Genomic DNA, 17,056 nt, shown 5'->3' on the forward strand with positions numbered 1-17,056 from the left:
TTTTTATAGGGGGGGGGGGTCCCAAAAAAGTGACATTTTAATGTTAAACATTACATATTTTTAAATCGATTTATAACTTTATAACTGCCCCAAAAAATACAGGTGCCAACTCTTCTACATAAAGTATACACGGGGCCGTTTATTTTGGGTCAACTTGTATTTAAAACCCGCTGAGTCATGTCACGTGATCTTGACGTCAGCAAGCTCTAATGGCAGTCTGAATTTAAAAAAACATGTTATCGGTAAAAAAAAATTTAACCCTTACACAAGCTAAACTATGAACTTCTACACTATGGCAACGTTACCAAAGTTATTAGCACATTCAAAATAGTTAGATACGATAGTTAAACGGAAAATAACAAGCCAAAAATGTGAAGTAAAAAAAATATGCTTACAAAATATATTAACGATCGAAGTTTTTACAAAATAAAACAGCCAAACGCCATTTTCTTTTTTAGTAACAGTCTTTAGAGTAAGGAAGACGAAGTGAGAGAGAGACACACACACACATACACAAACAGAGAGAGAGAGAGACGGATAGAGAGAGATGTCTAGACAGGAAACGAAATACGTAATTTAATAAAAAATAAAATACTGCTACATCATCTCATAACGCTCCCACGATGACCTCATTTAGTGGCTATCTGTCAATCAAACCTCTTTCACTCGCTTTATAAGCCTTATTTTAACACTATAATCAATTCCTCTTACTCTTGGCCTAGACAGTTAAGTGGTTGGAGTTAGCTTTACCTCCGCGTGTAACGCCTCCATGCAGCTCAGCTCAGGTGCATAGGCCCATGATTGAAATGCACCTGTAGCCGATACCTGTGGCGCCACCCGTGGTTTCATCTAGTGGTCGAATCCGTCTTCGGGTCGTCGTCGGTCTCCTTCCGGTTCTGCTTCAAATCAACTTCCAACCGTCACCTGGGCTATCGGAGAAATATATTGCATTCACAACGGCGTTCCAATCAAAGAAAAGAAAGTCAAAACTTAATTGGTTTTTCTTAACATAGAATTGATTATTGTCTTTGACTTTACAATATAATAGTTACACACTGCCTAGTCATGCAACTTAGGGGGCTGGCAGTTTTGTTTCTTTTACCAAGTTCTCTGTTCTTCATCTACCGTCAGTCCACGGGAAGGGATCAACGAAAAACAGACACCAATTAGCCAAGTGTTTTGTTTTATCAAATCAGTAATTCCTCCGTCCACCTTTTTGGAGTTTTTCTTTCTTTCTTTTCCCTCTCCCTGTTTCCCTGATTTCTACTCCTCCTTTTGACTTTATCTATCCCCATTTTTAACCCTCATTGCACTGAGGTGTTCCTTATTAGGAGCTATTAGTCACTCCCAGGTCGACAATGCCTGGCGGCGACCCCTCACCCCCGATTCCCACCCCAAGCTGTCAGCTTAAGAATCTGGATTTCTTCATATCGCTCAACAGAGGGCCCAAAACAACCTTTTCGTTGTTAACGGATTTCCAACAATAAGATAAGAACAATTATTTGTTTTTTTTTCTCTCTCTGACAAAATCCCATAGACATTTCTGTTTAAACAACATCAAACCATCATCATCATTAGAATTCAGCCATGCAAATTTTTCTGAATTTGTGTCGACTAGCAAGGTCACTCGGCATCGCTTGGTCCGCATCATGTCACACGCATTCCGGTTCAATCCAGCCTCATGGCCAACACTATTTTTTTTTTCTTTTATATCTTTAGACATGCGGGCAACGTTTCTTTATTTTTTTTACTTCGCTTATTCTTTAGTTTATTTCCCCCTCCCCATACACACAGCGGTTTTTTTTTCGCTGTTTTTTTTTTTTTTTTTTTTTATTTGGTTTTTCCGATTTTTTTTTTGTTTCAGGGTTATTATCCCCCCCCCATACACACACCTAAAAACACCCGGGTAACTCCCGACACCCCCCCCCCGCTAGTACTTTCATAAATCAGAGTCCATTTTCTGTAGGCTGCTTTTGAACCCAGTCAACGACGGGTATTTTTGCTAGTCGGTTTATAAAGGTCAACTTAACAGCCTTATCAATTCATCTGTTCTTGTGGTCGAGATGGTTAGGTCACAGGGTTTTTTTTTTCATTTCCTTTCCACCTCCACGTCAAAGGTTCGGGCTTCAAGCCTACCTTTCTACTAAAACTTTTTTCTTCTTTTACACCTCCAAACACCTGGCCAAGGTTTTTTTTTTTTTAAACAGTTGTTTTGATCTACCCCCCCCCCACCACCACCACCACCAACACACACCTCCAAACACCCGGGAAACGCCGGGTACCCCCCCCCCCCGCTAGTCCTATATAAATTGTCGTTTTAACTTTAAATTTAAGGAGAAAAAAATAATTGCAAACAACAATGGTTTGAGGTATGTTCCTCTAAGCCCTCCACTTGGCAGTATATCTCCACCCGGGCAACGCCAGATAAGCACAACTTGTCTATTATTATTATTGTCTGTTGATCTGCCAAAACTCAGAATTGCTAAACCATATGCTGTTTCACTGTCACCTCGGCCAGGTTTTGATAAACAAGTTACTATTTATATTTATTCATTAGGGGTCTCAACCCAGATAAACAAGCAAGTGTATATATATATATATATATATATATATATATGTTGATTGCAACGTCTTGTAATACGAGTGCCACTCCCTCAGACACTTAATGTCTGAGCCCAAAAATGACTTTTTTTTTTAGTCCTACTGGTGAATTCACACGTTCAAGCAGGCATGACACTAAAGACGGTCATCGAGATCAATTATTACATGCTTCTAGCATTTCAAGCCTCCACGCGTCACAACTTTGCCATCGCCACAGGACCATTTTTATAGACAAATGCCTGTGGGAGTATCCATACAAATATGATGTTACAGAGTCTTAGCTTTGTACGACAGCTAAGTCTCTCTCTCGGTTCAAAATGTTGAGATCCAGCAACAAGCAAGAGCAAGATAGCCAGCAACAAGTTAAACTGCAGATTGCTTAATGCGGGTATACACACACACACACACACACACACACTCCTATAAATTCGTTTTTCATTGGTGTGTATTGATATTCATATTAAAACCCCTCTTTTCTATTTATTTAAAAAGAAAATACAATTGTCTTATGTATGGGTTGTGGAATTGCATTCACTAGCAAAAGATCTAGCTAATTTGCATATTCTTTTAAACATTCATTTTGATTAATTCCCTATTAGTTGCTTCGGTTTTCTAATGGGATGATCATCTTTAATTAAAAATTACGTGTAATTATATTCATGCAGATATTCTACATGATTTATACTTGCATAATATTTGCGTAAAATGTTTATAGTAAACACAAAATTGTTTCCATTATATATATATATATATATATATATATATATATATAAGTGAACATGTCTGTGTGTGTGTACATTTTCCTATGCAATAACTGTCAATTTTCAGTCTACGGACTCGAAATTTGATATACAGGGTATTGAGATTTGGGAAAATCTTTGTAATCTGTTTTTGCCCAGAAATTTGGCTGTTAAGAGGTCAAAGTTCAACGATTTGACCTTTGAGCACTCTACCAAACTCCTCTGCCAATTTTGGGTATAAACAATTGAAATTTTAGATATAGGTTCCTTGGACATAGATCTACCTTAATAACTTAATTTGAGCCTAAAACAATTTTAAAGGGTCATAATAGGGGGCAAAGTTAAAAAAATTGACGTTTTTTTTTTTTTTTTTTTTTTGGCTCAACATACACCTCCAAACACCCAGGCAACACCGGGCTGAAATGCTAGTATATATATATATATATATATATATATATACATATACATATACATATAATAAATAATGGCAGTGGAGTTTAGTTTCCTAGAAATACATCCAAACAAATCAAAACATTTTGGGGTATCGGAATCTGGAAAATTTATGCCTATTTGCTGGTACCACAAAGGATATCGTTTTTGTAAATTTTTTTTATTTGATTTGGTTTGAAACAAAATCTTCCACTGCTGGTAGTAAAACTAAAATAAAGATCTATTGATTTTAAATTATCAGTAAAACTAAAATCTATAGATCCCCCCCCCCCAGTGTGTTTATACGTTTGGGTAAATATATGCACAAATAACATTTGATTTTACAGTAACTGGGGGGGGGGGATAAGTTTATAACTAAATATTTAGAAATTTATAAAGAATCGGAATTGGAAACTTAGGTTGTGCTTCTGGTCATTAGAATGACCTCTAACTGCTTTACTGCTATGCGCACACTTGGTATTTATAGGTGTCTAATTTCCCTTAATTCTTATGTTAGTGGCTGCTGGCCCAGAGGTAATGTCCTTGCCAATGAAGTCAAAGGTTGACTTTGTGACTAGGTTTGAATCTTCTGACCAGCAGTAATTATCACTTCCTACACTCATGTTTGCAGAAACATGAAAGCCAGTTTAAGAATATGAAGCTGAGCCTTCTTTAGGAATTTAAAAAAAAAAAAAAAAAAAAAAAAGCGGTCAACTTTTGTGTAAATGACTTCTTCAGCGTAGTTTATATTTTTGAGTCTAGGCTGACCCCCACCCTCTCCCTATTTCATAAATTTCTGAACCTTATGCCAAGGGCAGATAATCAACATGTGATGACTTCTTGTCATTGAATACTCTCTTACTGCTAACTGTTTATGCCTGCTGATTTGGCATTTACAAGTTATTAAATTTTCATCAATTGCTATATTAATTTCTGATAGCCTGACAATAAAATGCTAACCTACGAAGTCCAGCACCTCTTGGTAAACAATGTTTTTTTCCCCCCCTGTTTCTTTTGAATGTTCCTTTTTTGTATATAACGCTTCACTGATTTATTTCTTCACTGCATGTCAAAATTATGAGTTTCTTTCTCACACCATCACAACAAGGATCATATGTTGCTATGATATTCAAAAATGAGGCTATATCAAAGAGAAGTCATTCTTATATCTTTGTCCAGGGTTGCTAGACTGGCCTTTTTAAAGCTGAATTTAGCTTTTTGTGAATCAGTTTGGCCTTTAAAAAATTGTATTTGGCCTTTTTCGAAGCATAACATATTTACTAAGGCAGGAACAAGCAGAATATTATATAAAATGATATTTGAAAACGAGGCTACACCAAAGGGAGGTCACATTCTTGTTCATTTGCCCTTTTTAAAAAGTACTTTGGCCTTCAAAAATGGTATTTGGCATTTTTCTTTTTTTTATTTTCAAAGTGTAACGCATTGATTAAAACAAATAAAGCATGCATGGTCCCCCGAGAGTGCACAGTGAACGAGGCATAAAAAAATGACTAAGTTCAGCCCCCACCCTCCCATTTAGCCTCCAAAATCCCCAGGGGACGTCAAATCCTGGTAAAAATGAACAAACGGTGCAGTTTTAGGCCATATTTAAATTTGAGTTCTGCTGCACCATGCAAAAAAAAGAAATCGCTAAGTCCCCCCCCTCCCCATCAAGTCCCAAAAGTATCCAAGGCCTTAACATATTTAAATTTGAGTTCAACACCATGCAAAACTGCTAAATAGACATACACAGAAAATTTGGGACAAATATGGTAAAATAATCCCAAAAATGGAGTGTTTTTATTAGCCCTAAAAGAGCCCCTGGGGCACACCCAAGAGTTATCGCGAAGTATAGACAAATAAAATTATATAGAAATCAGTTAGTTACAATTTTTCAGAAAGTTTTATAAAAATCCAAGGCATCAGTTTTTTTTTTAATAAGCACAAAAGTGTCAATTTTAGCCATTTTAACCCAAAAGGCACCTTTTAGGAGGCAACCGGAGTTTTCCCGGAAAATTTTTTCTGTTACTTTTTTTTACTCATATTATGTTTTATGTTTGTGCAAAATTTCAAAAAATTCCAAGGCGTAGTTATTGAGAAACGTATGAGTAGATGAATGGACAAGGGTGAATTAATTTACAGGTCCACTCCTTTTGTTGGAGGACCAACAAGCAGAATATTATATAGAATGATATTCGAAAACAAAGTTACACCAAAGAGAGTTCACTCATATTCTTGTTTGAAGATGCTAGATTGGCCTATTTTTAAGTCAAATTTTGCTAATGTAGCCCTTTTTAAAGCCAACTTTTGTGAATTTAGCTTTCAAAATAAATAAACAAAAAAAAAAAGGGCAATCTTCATGAAACCACCCGAGGTAGTTTTGTGATAAAGGGGACATAACTCTTATCCACAGCAATTCCAGAACAACTTATTTCAATTTTATTTTTAATATTTAAAAAATACTTCAATGATATTTTTATTGACACTTTAAAAATAATTTCATAGTATTTATTTCAATTTTATTTTTAATATTTAAAAAATACTTCAATGATATTTTTATTGACACTTTAAAAATAATTTCATAGTATTTATTTCAATTTTATTTTTAACTATCGTGAGTGCCTGGCATTGACCGGGTGTTTGTCAGTGTAAAAAAAAGGGGGGGGGCAGTTTAGCTTTCAAAAATTGCATTTGGCCTTTTTTTTCCCAAAGCATAATGCGTACAGACTAAGGACAAATGAGCAGAATATTATATATGATAGATTAGGATAAAATAATCCGTTTTTTATGCTTTCCATATGCAATGCCTATAACGCATACTAATTAGAAACCACTTCCCCATGGATCGTACCCTGAGGATTGTTTGTAGCAAAAGTGGGATCATAACTGACGCTCGTCCCCCCCCCCACGATGTAGACCCCCCACAAAAAATAGAAAAGTGAATAATAAAACTGAATATTTCTTACCAGTAAATAAGACGTCTCCACCATCAATCAGAGCACTGGGGTCTTTCAAGTCAAACACTTTAAGATCTAAATGTTTCTCCAATGTCTTTTTGATCACACCAACCTTGAAAAAATAAATAAAAAATAAATAAATAAGAAGAATTGATAATTTATAAACAAACGACCCGTGGAAATTCCACGGTTGCTTTCTTCATTTAAATGAAATTGATTTGAAATTTCCGAATTTTAGACAAGAGTCTAATTGAAAAAATAAAGGTCTAATTGAAAAAATAAAAATGAATATTTTTGTATTTTTCGACTTGAATTTTAACAGGGTTCGTACAGATTTTCAATGTCCATTTTCAACGATTTTCGAAGTTTTTCAGAGCCTTCTTCATTTCTCCAGACAAAATTCAAGTTTTTAAAACCAAATTTGGTTTTGTTTTAAAATCCACAGCGATTTGAAAAAAATCATATATACAACAAATAAATGTTATCCTAGTCAACAAAAGTTACTTTGCAAGCAACCTGCACGTTTTTAAGTAGTTTTAAATGTTTTTAGTTCATCTCATATATTAACTTTCTTTATGGCTTTTAATTTCCAACCAAGATGGCTGCTGCCTTGTCCATTTTTTGGGGGGGCCCGGCCAGCCTTAAGGGGTGGAGATAATTTTAATCATCCCCTTTGAAAAATTTATGAAATTAAATTATACACGAGAACAAAAATAGACAGAAATTTCAATCTTCATCATGAAACCACCCAAAGTAGTTTTGGGATAAAGGGACATAACTCTTGTATCCACAATTTTTTTTTTTTTTTTTCTTTTACAAGGTGGTCACCACTTACCAATGCCCGGAAGCCACTTAGGGATAAGGGTTATTGTAAGTACAGTACGTTAGTGTGGAGATTTAGTAAAGTGTCTACTAATATGATGCAATTCCAGAACAACTTATTTGAATTTCATTATAATATTTAAAAATATTTTAATAGTATTTATTTCAATTTTATTTTTAACTAGCATGGGTGCCCGGTGTTGCCCGGGTGTTTGGGGGGGGGGGTAAAAGAAAAAAAAAGTTTTGGTAGGGAAGTAGGCTCGAATCCGAAGCCTTGACGCAAAGGTGGAAAAGAAAGGAAAAAAAACTTGACTCCTTACCACTCGACCACGACGGGACAGGAACTGAAAAGCGTTTTAATTTAACGATTAAAAAGGTAAGTGACAGGTGCGTGAATTTAATGAGGTCAAACATCAGGCCATAGAGGAAAGTTAACTTTGGCTGCAAGCCAGTTTTGTTTGTTTCCCCCCAAGATGTTGGGGAAAAACCAGCTCCCCATAAAAAGGGGAGTGTCCAAATGAATAACAATTGTCTGATATGAAGGCTTTTGGCCGCATTGATCAAAGCTCATTGTTTTCTGGACGTCCCCGGAATGAATGCCAGGGAGAGACATTTTGCTACAGATTCAATTTCGTTTATATATGGAAAAGCCAAACAAACACGTGAAGAGTAAAAAATGTTGCAAAAATAGCATGTAAAAATCGCCCAAATAAAAGATACACACGTGAATCGTAGATATTAGGTAGTATATAAAAAGTTCTAAGAAATAGTGACCCACCTCGAGCCCCCCCCCCCCCAAAAGCCTTTGCCGGACATACACAAAATGTGCACTCACTAACACACATTTTGCCTTTTATATATATATACTAGCGAGGGGTACCCAGCGTTGCCCGGGTGTTTGTAGGTGTGTGTGAAAAAAACAGAAGAAAAACAGGTGCCCATGAAAAAAAAAAAAACAAAGCCTTGACAACGCGCAGTTGGAAAATCGTAAAGTGTGAAAAAAAAACAAAAAAACAGGTGCGCATTTTTGATTGACGTGACGGCGATAGGTATTCAGCAGTTAGCATTTTGTGCAGGACAGTTTTTAATGAGGTCAATAAATCGGTTTGTTTGTTTTTAAAAACCTGCTCCCTGTTTATTAGGGGGAGCGTCTCGTCTCGAAATGAAAGCTACCGTCTGATATGACGAAGTCGACATTGACCAAACGTTACTTAGCTCTCTAGAGACCACTGGCTTTCGGCCAGTGATTAGAGTCGAGTTTCGCTTTTTGTTTATACTGAAAACCGAATGTAACGCGTGCCGATGCGGGAAATGTGAAATAGTTAACGTTTGAAAGTGAATAAAATTAGACAGGCGAGCTCTGTGGTTAAGTGTGAGATATTACAATTTATAGATGATATAAAAAGTTTTAAGTTGTGAAGCGAGCAAGCGCTTCTCTGAAAGAAGCCTTTTGTGGACATCGCGGAAAAGCGTATATACATACATACATTTTCGCTTTTATATATATAGACTAGCGAGGGGCACCCGGCGTTGCCCGGGTGTTTGGAGGTGTGGGGGGGGGATGGGGTTAAAAAAAAAAGTAAGTATGAGGATCGAACCCGAACCGTTGAGGCAAAGTTGTAAATTAAAGTGTGAAAAAAAAAAAAATGTGCGACGTTAACCATTGCCCCACCGCGATATGCTAACGAAAACACGTTTGAATTTATTCAATTACTTGGACTTAGCAGGTGCACGTTTTAATGAGTTAATGAGGTCAAGTTTGACTGTGGGACAGTATTCATTTACTGCTGAACGCCCCCCCCCAAGATGTTATAGGAAAAAGACTAACCCACATGCGGCGAGCGACAAATATTGAATATTCATCTTCCCGAAATCGAGCAAATTAAATAGACAGGCGAGCTTCGTTGTTAACTGTGAGATATTACGATTTATATGTGATATAAAAAGTTTTAAAAAGTTGTGAAGTGAGCGACTGCTTCTCTGAAAAAAGCCTTTTGTAGAAACACAGAAAAAGCGAACACACATACATACATTTTCGCTTTTATATTTATAGAAATATATATATATATATATATATATATATATATATATATATATAGAGAGAGAGAGAGAGAGAGAGAGATATTTGAAAATATGTAATGTTATTTTTTTTAATACATTAAAAAATAATTTCATTGTATTTATTTCGATTTTTTTGTTAATATTGCAATAAACATTTTTACTGAATAGAATATTCAATACCTTTTCAAGGAAATAATAGAAATAAGGCATTTTTAAGGCGAAAGTCAAAATTAAAGGTCTTTTCAAGTTTGTGCAAAGAGAAAAGAATAATTAGAGAGAATAGAACAAGAGAAATCAGAAGCTCTTAGTATTAATGCTGGAGTCCTTCAGGGGTTCATCCTGGGCCCTACTCTCTTCCTGATCTTCCAAATCACATCCTTACATCATTCATAGACATCTATGCTGATGACACTACTATCTATGGTAGCACATCTAAGACCGTAAACGACCACGTTCTGATTCTCTCTCCTCTGATCTTGAGCAAGTGGTACAATGGGGAGAGAGGTGGCTTGTTACTTTTAATGCATCTAAAATCAAGCTTTTATCTTTACATCATCAACGCTCTGATCCCCATCTGGCATCAATTGAAATGAATGGCTCTTGTTTTGAGGAGGCCTCATGTTTTGACAAGCTTTTGGGCGTGACCTTTACTCCTGATCTGAAATGGAACACATACATTAAATCCGTTGCCAAGGCCGCTGGAAAAATGGTGGGATCCTTCTATCGATCCAGTAGATATCTCACTGCTGATGCAATTCTCTATCTATATAAGAGCCAGCTACGTCCAAGGATGGAGTACTGTTGTCACATCTGGGCAGGAGCTGCTAGAAAGGACTTATCCTGCCTTGATAGAGTTCAAAATAGACTTCGTAGCCTAGTAGGGGATGCCTTTTTCTCTTCTCTGCAACCTCTTTCCCACAAAAGAGATGTTGAGAGTTTGTCCCTGCTTTATCGTTATTTTCATGGCAAGTGCTCGTCCCCCCTCGCCAAACTTTCACAAGAAACACCCGTCTATCTGAAACCACTGTCATTAATTTTCCCCCACTCTTTATCTGTGCCTAAACGTAAACGTAGATTCCATGAGCAAAGCTTCTTTCTTAGAACTGCACGTCTGTGGAATTGTCTTCCATTTTTCTGCTTTCCAGCTGACTACAATATGGTTGTCTTCAAGTCTAACATAAACAAGTTTTTGATGAGCCGTTCCATATAAGTTAAATTTACCGAATCTCCATTACTAACGGTTACTATATTGGCCAATTTGTACTGTACACTCTTTAACCCTTATCAAGGTCAAGAGGCCACTCGAGGATAAGTGGTGATGCCTATGTAAAAAAAAAAAAAAAAAAAAAAAAAAAACAACAACAAAGATTATGGTATAAAAATAGAGAAGAGAATGGTAAAAAAAGGTATGGTAAAAAAAGGTATGGTAAAAAAAGGCATGGTAAAAAAAGGTATGGTAAAAAAAGGCATGGTAAAAAAAAGGTATATGGAAAAAACAAAGAGAGAATGTATAAAAACAAAGAGAGAATGTATAAAAAGGAGCTCATAGGGGAAAAAAGGGGAGAATGTAGGAAAAAAGGGGGAGAATGTAGGAAAAAAGGGGAGAATGTAGGAAAAAAGGGGAGAATGTAGGAAAAAAGGGGAGAATGTAGGAAAAAAGAGGAGCACATGAGAAAGACAGAAAAGATGATTGGAGAAAACAAAGAAAAAGAGAGAGAGAGAGGATAGAGTGGAAAAGAAAATGAGAAAGTATTGAAAAGATAAAGACAGAAAAGAGAGACTAAGTATTAGGGACTGCCAAACGAATGTGAAGAATGGAACGCATAATGCCGGTAAGGTAAAAAAAAAAACAAAAAGGGAGGACATGAAAATAGATATGGAAAAAAACGACGGGGGGGGGGATGTATGAAAAAAATGGAAAGAGGGCGAACATGGAGAAAAAAAAAGAAAAAGGGGAAAAGTATGAAAAAAGGAAAGCATATAAAAAAGGGGAGAACGTAGAAAAAAGGGGATCATATGGAAAAAAGAGAATGTAGAAAAAAAGGGAGAAAGTATGGATAAAAAAAGAGGGCACTACAGAAAAAAAAAGAGTACTGGACAAGAGAAAAGAGAGAGAGAGAGAGAGAGAGTGTAGAAAAGAAAATGAGAAAGTATTGAAAAGATAAAGACAGAGAAAAGAGAGACTAAGTATGGAAGAGAAAGAGAGAAAGAGAATATAGAAAAGGGAGAGAGAGAGCACGACAGAGAGATAAGAAAAAAGAGAACGAATGAAAGAAAATATGAACTAGAGTTATAGACGAGGGAGTAGATGAAAGAGAGTATGGCGCGAGTACAAGTGAGAGTACGAAAAGACTTGTGGGAGAAAAGAGTCTGAGAGAGAGGAGGAGAAAGAGAAAGCCAAGAGAGTCTAAGAAGGTGGAGAGAGTACCAAGGCGTGCACAGAGAGAGGGGGTGTACAGAGTACGGAGGGGGGGGGAGAGGGAGCTGAAAGTGTAGAGAGAGAGGGTAAAGAACATGCAGAGAGAAAAAGAAATAAAAAGGATGGGAAATTGTCCCAAACGAACTCCCTCCCCCACTGCATCTCAATAAATAATTGGCCTGAGGGTCAGAATGTTAGTTTGTAGCCTTCTTAGCTCACAAAATTGTGGCCTAATAATTACCCCTCCCCCTGCCCCATATTCTCCCCCCCCCCTCTTGCCCCAGGATCGTTAGAATGTCGGACAACAACCGAGCAGCAATTGACAAAAACTATTTTGGACAGACTTTATTACTTCAAACGTTGTTGTGTCCAACTTTAAAGAAAAAAAAATATGGAGGACAGTTTTAAACTTGAAGAGAAACTTCAATGGGAAAAGAACAAGGCCGATAGCCATTAGTCACGTGCTCTCGTGTAATGAATAGATGCGTGAATGTAGGATTGACATGAAATTCTTAAAGATAAAATAAAATGACCGAAAAATGGGCTGAAATGACTTAAATACAAAGTAAATGAGTTAGAATGACTTTAATGAACTTAAGGATGAATTGAATGACCTTAAGAATGACTTGAATGCTTAAAAAATAACTGGAATCCTTCAAAAACAACTTGAATGATCTGGAGAATGACGTATGACTTTGGGACTGACTGGTTGTAAAGTGTGTGATCATTTTACATTAAATTAATACAGAAAAGTGATCCCCATACAATAAGTATGGCATGTAGTAAGAACAGATACACTTTGATCTTGGCCAAAAAGCCAAGAAAAGGGTATTTATTTGCTCCCCCACCGAGCAAATTAGGCACAGGGCCGATTTTTAATGTGAGGAGTGAAGGAGAAATGGGGACCAACTCCCCGGGGAGGAGGGGAGCTGGATAGTGACAATTGGTATGAAGGGTTGCCCCTACATTGACCAAGGTCTTATATGTGGGGTTGCCCCCACATCTGGTCTTTGCTTGCAGTATCTGCCGGAACAGATGCTACACTTTGAGATATTACATTTTTTATTCACAGGAAAAAGAATACAATTGGGAAAATGAACAAAAAAACCTAGGCACAAGGCCAACTCAAAAAGAAGGGGGGGATGGTGAGGTTGGTTGATCTATCTCGTCTCTGTTGTAAATATTAAATGATTTTTCTCTCGGCCAGCCTCTTTTATCATGGTTACCCCTTTAAATTTGTATTTATGTGTGTGTAGTGGGAGGGGGGTGTTCCTACTTAAGCCCAATTTTAAAACATTTTTCATTTATATAAAAAAATACAAGAAAAGATAACAATATTAATAAAAATAAGACCAAGAAAAGCTTTAAAAGCTAAGAACATCATCTATTAACAACAGACCTTTCATCTTAACCAAAAAGGCCAAGCACAAAAATATTACAGACAGACCGACGGACCTACCGACCGACGGAGTGACTTATAGAGTCGCTTGCACGCGACTAAAACTGAGAATGTGGGGGGGGGGAGAATGAAAAAGAGAAAATGTGAGCAAGAGAGATTGTAGTGCCAAAGTACAGGAGAGAGAGAGAGAGAGAGAGAGAGAGAGAGAGAGGGGGGGGAGGGATAGTATAGATGAAAGGAGAGAGGAGGCATAGAAAAAAAACTAAAAAGAAAAAAACTATAAAAAAAGAAAAAACTAACAAAAACGAGAAAAGATAAAAAGAAAAACTCTAAATAAAAATGTAAATAAAACTTTTAAAAAAATTTTTTAAACTAAAAGAAAAAAAAAATAGAACCAAATAAACAAAAAAAAAACCAAGGCAAAAAGAAAAATAAACCCCAAAAATATAAAAAAACAAATAAGTCAAAAACAAACAAAAAATAAAAAAAAAATTAAAAAAAATATAGACTACACAAAAAGAACATTTTTTTTTTAATGACAGAAAGTCCAAATAATTGCTTGTCTAACCTGACCAAGTAGCTGTTCTATCCTCAAAAAGAGGATAAATCCTGCGCGAACGGCTTCACCTTTTCAGTGACACAGTTAAAGTCATGATGCTTGACGTTTTTCGCGTTATCTTCGTACCAATAAGAGAAACGTTCCCAAGAAGCGACGAGCCACATGGCATTCGGCCAACGCGACACAAAGAATCCGAACAAAAGAAATAATTCTCTTCCCGTTGCAAAGAATGATTCACAAAATTAACAAGAGTTCCAATTCCGACGCAATTATCCTCGACGACAGAAAAATAGGCAGATCCACGAATGACGGAGGTTAACATGAAAGAATTTGTCCAAGATAACGACAGTAAATGATCAAAATGATACGAATAAAATATTACTTTTTTTTTTTTTTACGTGAAAGCATATCGAAATATATTGGAATAAAGATGAATATTCTGTCGTTAGTAAACAATTCTAATACCACAAGTATATTTATAACATCTATAGATATTTTTTATTGGCACGTCTTGCACGTTTCATTGAATGGTAGAGATTGACCAAACTCATTAAAGATCCATATAAATACATTAAAATAAATAAATAACGCCCCACCCTCCAATACATGAAAAAAATCAATCTGAAATTGTATGTTTTGTTTGGGTTCGATTCTAGCTGATGGCACCCAAGTTATATATATTTTGGCTTAGATTGTCTGACGAGATCGGCAAGATACTTTTATTGTCCTGTCGATTGAAACAACTTTAAAGGATGTAAGCAAAAATCCGAGATTGAAATAACAAAAAAATTTATTTTATATATATATATATATATATATATATATATATATATATATATATATATATATATATATATATATATATAAATGAAAACAAAGAGACGTAGTGTTTACCTGATATACGCAATGGTAAACCTCAAACTAATATAAATAACAGTATTTATACATAGATAATTTAATCCTAACTGAACAAGAAAGCTCAATACACAATATTATGCGCGGTTTGTTTATATATATTTTACATATCCAACATTTTTCCACTTCTTTTTATTTGGCCATTTATAATTACAATAAATTGCGGTTTCACTTAATGCCATAACTAGCAAATTCTAGCATTGCTACAAATATAATTTGCCGATTTCTTTATGTCCTCTGATGAGAAGAATAAAAAGAATAGCATTCTTTGAAACTCCGCGGAATAAGAACTTTGAAGATTGTTTTCTGGAGTATTCAGTCGAACAATAAATTTTGCTTGTAAAGTTCAACTTAGTCTTAATTTTTTCCTCATATATATATATATATATATATATATATATATATATGAATAAATGACAAAAGTATACATTCCAAATTGCATGATGTTGATCATCTTAGAATTTATTCCTTTAATCACGTTGACTTTCACAATTCTTGGCAGTATCTGTTTCATAGCACAAAATCATTCACTTAATTATTGTATCAATCAGTGAATCTATTTTGCTCTTAACTCATCAGAAGAAATAGCAACAAACAATCCACCAAAAAGGAAATAAAATGGGTTTGGACATGATCAAAAAAAATCCGAGAATTGCAAGAGAAGCTGCAGCTGAAAATACCTTATAGTTTGCTTACATTAGTGCTATATATATATATATATATATATATATATATATATATATATATATATATATAAAGCTGAATGTGTGTGTGTGTGTGTCTGGTCACGAATAGGCTCCTATATGGTTGACTATTTTAAAAAACTGATTACATATGATAGATGTATCGAGACACAGGAATGGGTATGTTTGATATGGCAGAACGGTGGTTCATTAAAATTGTGGGGTCTGTGTTCGCGCCTGGTCCACAAAGTATGGAAATAAAAAAATTTAAAATTAAAAAAAAAAACGTTTACAAGTGTTTTTGATATAGATGTACATAAGAATACTTTGATAAGTATGTTTTAACTTAAATAGGGATGGTATAATAAAATTGTGGGGTCTGCATTCGCGCCTGGCCTCCATAGAATGGAAATAGGCACAAACTTTAATAAAGACTATTCATATCTATCTGCGTAAGTATACTTTGATAATTATGTTTCAGTTTGAAGAAATATGGTATAATAAAATTATGGGGTGTTTGTTCGCGCCTGACCTCCATAGAATGGAAATATGTCACAAAGTTTAACAAGATTTTTTAATATAGATCCACAGAATATTGTGATAAGTGTTTCAGTGTGAACTAGTATGGTATAATAAATTATGGGGTCTATCTATTTTATTTTTACTTTCATCATATTTTGCTTTGGTTTTGATACTCCTGAATTCAAAGCTATCTCTTTACAACCCTTCCTTTTCATAACAATTTAATAAATCAGAGTTCATTTTCTGTAGGCTGTTTTTGAACCCAGTCAACGACAGGTACTTTTGCTAGTATATATATATATATATATATATATACACACACACTTTCACTACATCGATGAAGACTGAAGGATCGGTCGAAAATTATGTACTTATAAAAAAAGTTTTTAAATTTTTTTTCATAATATTATTTTGTATTCCTGCACGTCACCAATTGAAAACGAATAAAGAAAAGTTATAAGCTTTCATACTTTTCGTATTCTTTTCTTATTCATTATATATATATATATATATATATATATATATATATATATATAGTTTTGATTTCACTACTATATATTGTGTGCAATATAATAATCAATGGAGAATTGTCCCTATAATAATAAATAACAAGTAAAATAGCATTGAAGTGTATCTTATAAACAGGCAATGCCGGGTGACTTACTAGTATACCTATAATGTCGAGTTTTTTGGGGTTTTTTTTTTTTATAGCTCTGATATCTATTTAAAAATTATCCAAACGACTTAATATACTCAGTCATGGTGTTTAATCAGCGAAAATTTCTGCTAAGGGGTCAAAATTTAAAAGTAATCTGGTTAAGCTTAGCCATGGAAAAGTAAAGGACAAGATATTCTAGTAAAAAATATAATAAATTTATAACTTAAAATATTGCAGCATTAAGAATTGATTATACAGGTTGGTCGCTAGAAAAGCGGGAAATTTGTCAAA

At 35.1% G+C, this 17,056-nt stretch overlaps 1 protein-coding gene across 1 annotated transcript in view; it reads right to left on the reverse strand.

Moving 5' to 3' along the window:
* LOC145268681 (N(G),N(G)-dimethylarginine dimethylaminohydrolase 1-like) overlaps nt 1-17,056 on the reverse strand; it is a 210,881-nt gene that overhangs the window by 21,020 nt on the left and 172,805 nt on the right. The window contains exon 2 of the mRNA XM_080124185.1: nt 6,737-6,839. Within this exon, the coding sequence (XP_079980311.1) occupies nt 6,737-6,839 (103 nt within the window). The remainder of the gene's footprint in view (nt 1-6,736; nt 6,840-17,056) is intronic.

Source organism: Euprymna scolopes, chromosome 44, assembly GCF_053919585.1.
Source record: "Euprymna scolopes isolate OS-2025 chromosome 44, ASM5391958v1, whole genome shotgun sequence".
NCBI classification, from domain to species: Eukaryota; Metazoa; Mollusca; class Cephalopoda; order Sepiida; family Sepiolidae; genus Euprymna; species Euprymna scolopes.